Consider the following 8,171-nt stretch of genomic DNA (forward strand, 5'->3'; position numbering starts at 1 on the left):
GTGTAATATATATATATAGTGGATTGGGGGCAAGCTATCTACAGTAACCATCTAATTTTGAAAATAGATTTCTTCATTTGAGAGCTCGGGCAAAGCAATGGAAGAGAGAGAAAAGAAATGGGGAGAGAGAAAGAGCTTGGAAACGGCTGATGGCTGGCTGATCGTGGCTGGCCGAAGGCGCGAGCAGTGGCCGAAAACAACGGCAATGGAAGCTGGAGGCAGCAGCGACCGCTTGAAGTGCTGACAATGGTGGCCAACAGCAGAGGCTGAAGTTGAGGCAAATAGTTGGCTAGCGATGGTTGCTGGTTGTAGCGATGGCAAGGGTAGCGGTTAGAGGGGGGGAGGTCGCGATGCTGGCGGTCGTGCGGTGACGAGCAGCAGCTGATAGAGGTGGTGGCTGCCGGCGAAACGGCTGCACGCAGGCTTTGCGTGCACGGTGAAGAAGATGAAGAATGATAGAGAAAGAAAAAAAAAAACGAAAAGAAAAAAGAAAGAGAAAATTTTAGAAAAATGAGAAAAATGGGGAAAAAAGCAAAAAAAAATCAGAAAAATTAAAGAAAGTTCTGAAAATTAATTTGGAGCTCCAAGAGCATGCTAAAGGCTCAAAAATGAAATTTGGGCGCGAGGTGGCAGCCAAGAAGATGACGTCGGTGTGGGTATTTGGCCGAATTTCTCCTCCAGATGAGTAAGGTAAGTTAATTTAATTTTTTTAGAGTTATTTACATTATGTAAAATAATGTGGAATAAGCGTGGTTGGATTAAACCATTGGTTGGTGTCATTTGAAAATTATTGATGGGTGAGTTTTTGCGAGATATGACAAAAACACTCTAATTAATTTTTGATATTATAGATTTTTGTGTGATTACATCTAAGTTCGATATACCTCGCAAGTTTTTACAAATTTATCATCTTCTATTTTACAAATTTTTCAAAAATTAAAAGATAAAAACAAACATTTTCTCATAATTACAAATTTATTGTTATATTTTAATAACAACAAAAATAAATATTTTTCATTACTTTTATTATTTTTTAACAAAATGCTTCCATTTTAACTTATAATGCAGTTTGTCGTTAGTTCTCTCTATTAGCCAGCCAGCAATACAAGGATCGAGGGACTCGAAGAAACCGAGAAAACTGAAAGACCTCAAAAGTAAACTTTTTAACTGTTGGAAGTATAAATTATGACCATGTCTTCTGTCACTCGAAAGTTTCCTTCAACTCATAACAATAAACAAAAACTTGGAAACATATTCTCATTTCTACCCCCCCATAATTCTAACATGCATGTTTCTCAGCAGCATAGAAATCCATCTAGTTCTAGTTCTTGTTCTAGTTCTACCTCAAGAACTTCCCCAAAATGTCTCAGGCCAATATGTCATAATCATCAAGCCTTTCGTTGTACTCCAGCACTTTCTTCTTGATCTTGGATGAATCTACCCAAGTAACGAAGTCTTCCATGTTTCTTGTCACAAGATATGCTGGATCAGTAACTGTCTCTGGGCCAACTCGGATATGCCCTTGCTCTATGTATGTGATAGCTTCTTTCAAGTGTTCAGCAAATTTCAACTTCACCAGGACCGTAGAGAGCCTGCGCCTGAGAAACCAAGAACCATTGGTTTATGAAGCAACTCTGTAGCAATATTTCTTATAACAGTGATTACAAAAAAAAAAAAGGGGGGGGGGGGGGGGGAAGAAAAAGAGACAAGGATCCAACAGCGTGGCCAATGAGATTGGATAAAACAGGTATTTCAGAATGAATTCCATGTGCCATTTCAAGGGAAAATGGATTCATGTTTATAAATTTTATCCAAGTGCGGCTTTTTCTGACATCATTGGCTTTAAAATTTGGATGAGGAATCTTTACAAGTAGCAGCATCAGGTTGAATTATCAAATAGTAAAAGCTAATGTTACATCAGAGACGACCTCGTATCCTGTGAGAGGAAACGTTGCAAAAAGACATTTATATATGTGTGTGTGTGTGTATTTATAACATAACCACCATGATATAGCATAAGCAGCTTGCTTACCGGCAGAAGGACGATACCGACAAGCGATCACACAGAGCCAAGCTTTTTCTAGATGGAATGACACCAATGTTATACCTGAATGATAGAACCATTTCCGTATCAAATATTTTTATTGCAAGAGTTCCCAATGATAGGGCTGAAAATATCATAAAGGGATTCAAGACTATAAATTGAATGAAGAATCATCCATTCGAGAGCATTTCCATTAGACCCTGCTCAAGACCCAATCCCACAACTCTATACAAGAAATTGCCGAGGAATTCTAACTTTTCAATTCACAACTAGATTTTCCTTTTAACTTTATTTATCTAGCTATGTGCAGAATTTAGCCCAACGTTAAAAGTAAACCTACAGTTAGGGCTATCACCCAACTGTGTTTAATTTCGATCAAAAGACTCAATTCTCAACTTTACTTTCTTAAATTCCAGGCCTCAGGGTATTTGTTCAGGATTCTTTACCCTTAGCACTCAGCAAGTAAAGACTACTTTTTTTACTTTCTGGATCCAAACTGTCGACGATTAACAGTTTACTGTCGACAGTTTCCTTCACTTTCAGTAAGCTATTGAGAGTTCTTTAGGGACTGTCAACCAACAGTTACTTGCATTTGTTTGTGTTGCTGCCAAGATATAATAATATTTTTTTTAAGTGTAGGGCACCATCTTGTTGAAGTGTGCAAGTGACGGCTGACTCTTAAGATAACGAGTGACTCTCAAGATGACGAGAGTCTCCCTTAGTGACGAGAGACTTGTTGAGAAAGAAGCAAGTTAGGGGCACGAGTGAGGTCACCTACAAACCCTTCGATGCTTGAACAAGGAGGATGGCTCTCCTATTTATAGAGAGGGAGGAGATTGATAGGTGTCGAGTGACTCGCAATTTTGACAAGCATCTCAAAGGTTGGTTTGACCTGTTCAACCATGGCTCTTGGCCAAGGCAATCCTCTCCCATGTCGCATGGTGTGGGGGTATGGGGTGTCTCGATCATGTGCGGGCAAGGGTCTCTCGATCATGTGCGAGCATGGGTCTCTCGGTCATGCAGGTCTCTCGATTGTGTTGAGTGCCCTCATAGCCGCATGCCTCTCGCGACCCACTTGGCCCCATGTCCACCTCGTGCCTTCTGCATGGCCATTGCATGGCTTGGCCAAGTCTCTTGGTCATGGCTGCCGCATGACTCCCATGGCTTGGCCACATGCCTCTTGACCAAGTCTCTCGATTAGGACCACATGGCCCCCTTATAGATTTTTGCTTCACCACACACACACACACACATATTATATAATATAAAATATAAAGTCGAGAGCCTTTCACCAAGCTTGCACCACTTTATATTATTATATAAATGTGCCGACTGCAACCTTTCTAATCCATTTACATATATACATATAATACATTTGTAATACCATGCCTCCACTTAGTCCCTTATTAATTTATATTTATCTCATATATATACACATGCATCGCTTGCTTCCACCTTCCCCCTTTTAAATAAATATATGTATATATCTCGACTAACAAGGAGTGGTGAATATGTTGAGGAAGTTTATAGGACAAAGAGAGCTTGTGTGAGCCGATGTCACAAGATTTGCAACTACTTATCTCACACTTTTGAGAATACACAAGCAAAGGGCAAATTTCAAAAAAATGTTCACCTCAAATGACTGGACAACAAGCAAATGGGCTAAGGAAGCTGCGGGTAAAAGAGCAACTGCCACCATATCAATGGCCCACATTTTGGACTAGCATTGTTTAAATTCTTAAGGTATTTGGTGCTTTAGTCTAAGAGCCATTTTGGTTAGGCTTTATTTTTGAAGCTTTTAAGCTAGGTAGTATTTAAACTGGTTATAACGTTTAAGTTGGATAGCATTTAAGCTGATAATGTGTTTGGATAAATGTGTTTTTAAGCTATAAATTAATATTTATGTGTTTAGTTTGAAAGAGCTATAAGCTATCAAAACTTGACAAAAAGACAAAAATAGACATGTTATTTAATAATATAAATAAAAAATATAAAAATAATAATTTTTAATAAAATTAAATTATAAAGTAATGTGTAATGATAAAATTTTATCAAAATTATATATAATTCTTAAAAAAATACTAATACAATATAATGCTAAATATATATTACATATATATACATGTTACATATATATTCTTAAATTATATATGTTACATATACATATACATATACATAAATACACCCAGAGAGGTAGTCACGGGCGATGGAAGTGGCAGACGCAGGCAGCGGCCGACAAGAGATGGAGGCTAGAGGCGACAAATGACGGTCGACAAAGGAGGAAGCAACGAACGCGGGCGATGGAGGCTGGAGGCAACAGCCAACGGCGACGGTGGATCTGGAGGTGGCGGCCCATTGGGGTGGGGACGACGGTGATGGCCAACGGTGGGGTGACTGGCAGCTTGAGGCAGATGTTGAAGAAGATGAAAAAGGGCATGACTGGAAATTAGCAAAATGTATAAGGGTAATATTTTAAAATCTTTGGTTAACACAGCTTATTTTGTAGCAGCTTTTTGCAAAAGTTATCCCCAACCAGCTTTTGCAAAACGCTGATGTAAGAGTGTTTAAGCTAGGTAGCTTAAACGCTCTTATGGAAAACCAAACACTTTAATCAAATAAATTAGATAACTTAAAAGCTACATACCAGCTTATAAGCGATCAAACTGCCTAGCCAAATGAGCCCTAAGTACTTAAGTTGGTCGATGGCGAAAAGAAACTTGCAATGGGATACATTTATGAGGCAATGGATAGGGCTAAGGAAACAAATGCAAAATCCTTTCAAGAAAGAGAAGAAAAATATGAAGTGTTTAAAATCGTTGATAAAAGGTGGGAATGTCAACTCCATCAAACCTTTGGATGCAGCTGGACACTTTTTAAATCCAAAGTTCTTTTACTCAAATTCTAGCATTTTTTAAATTGAAGAGATTATGCCAAGATTGTACAAAGCTTTGCAAAGGTTTGTTCCAAGACAAGATTAGTAACCAATTCACTCAGTATCAAAACTTTGGAGGAGCATAGAGTTGGCTATTCGACACTAAAAGACAAAATACCCAGGTAATTGAGTTTGTTGGGATTTATTTCAATTTTCAAATTAAATTAGTACATAGTTAATTTTTTAAGATTGGTTTATAAGATGTTTGATAAATAACATTAACCTAATTATTCCATCTCAATAGCTGGAAATCTTATGGATCTTCCACGCCAAACTTGCAAAAATTTTCAATTAAAGCACGCCTTACTTGTCGTGCATCTAGACGTGAGCATAATTGGAGCATTTTTTGAGCATGTAAGTAACAACTAACATAGACTCTTTACTTAGTTTTTGGTTTCAAATGACATATTTATTAAAAATGTTCTGTATCAATTTGCAGATTCATAACAAAAAAAGAAATAGGCTAGCTCAATGCTTGAATGATTTGGTATTTGTAAAATAGAATCAAGCATTGAAGCATCGATATGATGCATGTGATTCACATTGACCCCATCTCTTTGAAGGACATAGATGATAGTAATGAATGGTTTATGGGTAGAATGGATGGATCATCAGATGAGGAAGAAGACTGTGCGTTTGAAGATGATTCTTTAACATGGAGTACTATTGCTAGAGTTGTTGCTGGAGTTGAGGAGAGTGTCCATCACACTAGATCAGCCAAATGAACGAGTGTAAAGGGAAAGGCAAAGGCAAAAGTATCTTCTTCTCAATCAAAGATTAGCACTCTTCTAACACTTACAGATTAGGAGGAACATATTGATTTTGAAGAAGAATATGAAGAGGAAGACTTTGGAAGTGACCAATATAATTTAGATGATGATGATGATGAAGATATGATTGACGATGATTGATGTTCGATGTTATTATTGTTGTGTTTATTTTCTTGAATTTTTTTGTTTGATTATGAATTTTTTATGCTTTAATTTGATGATGAATACTTGTTAATCTATTATTGTTGGGTTTTGCATTGAGAAATCTGTCTAAAAGGTATAAAAGAATAGGAGATCCCTCGAGTGAATGGAAGCGTCTGAATATTCTAAGTTAGGAAGAGGCTAGCTTAGGCGTTTTATTATAAGGGGTATTTTAGTCTTTGTATAGTATAATAATTCAACCTTGTAATTTCCGCCCCTAACCCTCTATAAATAGAAGGCTTAGGGTAAGGAAGTCAATATGATCATTTGTTGTCTCTGAATGCAAGTGATAATGTTGTGAAAGAGAGGAAAAGGTTTGTGAGAAGGAGAGTTCTTTGTAATCTCTGTGTTTGCAGTGTACTCATGTGATAAGAGTATAGGGATCTTGTACTGTTTCTACCGGATTTCTAGCGAAATTGCCCTCGAACTTGTGGCTGCATGTAGGGCTATTTCCGCAGCCTGAACCATCTAGTGTTGGTTTGGTTGTTTCTTTCATTGTTTTTCATTTCTTTAATTTTGTTCTTGCATTTCAATTTCTTATTACTGTTGACTGGGTTGATTTCAAGTGAAGAGTGTAAGAGATTGACATGTGTAAACATTGATTGAGTTGTCTAAAGAACTCCTAATCCTAACAATTATATTTTGTTTTTATCCTTTTAAATTTAATTTGCCTATATTTTATTAAATGATATATTCTTTTTCTCGGAGTGCCTTGCCTTTGTTGGGCGCGCACCTCACCTCGTGTCTCGGGCTCCAAGACCCCTTTGCACCTTAGTGTGCGTTGCACCTTTAATAACTATGTTCAGTACCCAAATACCAATATCTTCATCTCGCATTCACTATTTTGACAAACAGCAGAACTTGGAGAGACCCTGATAGCCCAAGCCCATTCCAATAGGAGAATTGGAACCTGAGAGTTAGGTTCCAATTTTTATGTCCCAACCATCCCAAAAAGACGGATTCAAGGTTTACTTCATATTGAATCTATTCAGGCTGTCTATAAATATAAACTTGGTAACAGTCTGGTAAACACTACTTGGGATTGAAGTATAGAATGTGTACATTAACGTGATTATGAACCTTGTAGAAGCATTCAAAGAACACCACATAAAAACTTCAAATTTTAACATATAAACAAAAGGAAAGAACAAAACACACTAACCCTAGAAATTTTTTATTGATCACGGCGCACCAAAAAAAAAAAACTCACAGCTTTTCGAGGAGAGTATCAGTGATCTCGATCCGAAAAGGGTCTTTTGGGTCCATCTGCTTCAAAATATTCACTAGCTTCTGCACACTCCTACACAGGCTCGAATACCTGCTCATTGCAAATAAATTTTATTATAAAAAACACCAAAAAAAGGTAAAAATAAAACAATACCAACTAACTAGGAGGATTCGTCTATAATTTTCCATATTAACACAATATTGCTACATAAAACAAAAAAAACCATGGATGTAAACAGGGAGAGAGAGAGAGAGAGAAGGGATGGTAATATTATGCGTACTTCTTGTAATCGTCTCGGCCGGTGACGTGATAACGCTGCATAACATGAGCTTCCCTGTGGCCTCCCTCTCTCTTCCATTCCAGAAAATTAACCTTCTTTAACAACTTCTTCTCGTGAAACCTTAGCTTTCTCATCCTTTGCCCTTTTACAGTATTCAGAAATCTGGGAAACAAGATTCAGAAATCTAGGATGTTCTAACAGACCGCAAGTTTCAGAAATCTGGAGTGCTCGAAATCGACCTCGAGCTCTATCTATCTATTATCTATTATAATAATGAATCCGGAGAAGGGGGTTTATAAACTAATGAGAATGTTACCTAAAGTGGGTCGATGGCGGTGACAGGCCAGCCCGGACGACGGCGGTGAGGCGGTCGCGAGAGTGGCCGGATGGTGGCCGGTCGCTTCACGATTACCGACAACAGAGAATGGCGGCACACGACAGAGGGAAGAAAGCGGCAGATCTGGAGGCTGGAGATGATGGTAGGAGGTGGTGGCAGTGGTTATCTGAGACGCACACAAGTGGTGGTCGCTTCGTGATGCTGTCCGTCGAAACAGATAGTGGACTGCGGTGGTTCACGAGTGGAATATGGCGGAGGCAGGTGCCGGAGAGAAAACGGAGGGGCGATGTCGCGTGTGGTGCTAGGTGGCGGTTATGCGGCAGTCAGTTACGGCCGATAATGGGTGTATCGTGGTGGCTTTGCGACGCCGCGCTGGTCA

The 8,171-nt window shown here is 38.5% G+C and overlaps 1 protein-coding gene across 1 annotated transcript; it reads right to left on the reverse strand.

Moving 5' to 3' along the window:
- Nucleotides 1-1,135: 1,135 nt before the first annotated feature.
- Nucleotides 1,136-7,920, reverse strand: LOC127792429 (uncharacterized). Its single transcript, XM_052322917.1, has 5 exons — nucleotides 7,772-7,920; nucleotides 7,456-7,617; nucleotides 7,158-7,265; nucleotides 2,033-2,107; nucleotides 1,136-1,598 (listed from the first exon to the last, which is right to left on the reverse strand). The coding sequence occupies exons 2-5, from the start codon at nucleotides 7,587-7,589 to the stop codon at nucleotides 1,367-1,369; spliced, it is 549 nt and encodes a 182-aa protein (XP_052178877.1). The 5' UTR covers nucleotides 7,590-7,617; nucleotides 7,772-7,920; the 3' UTR covers nucleotides 1,136-1,366.
- Between the last annotated feature and the right edge of the window lie 251 nt (nucleotides 7,921-8,171).

This window comes from Diospyros lotus, chromosome 15 (genome assembly GCF_014633365.1).
Source record: "Diospyros lotus cultivar Yz01 chromosome 15, ASM1463336v1, whole genome shotgun sequence".
Classification (NCBI taxonomy): Eukaryota; Viridiplantae; Streptophyta; class Magnoliopsida; order Ericales; family Ebenaceae; genus Diospyros; species Diospyros lotus.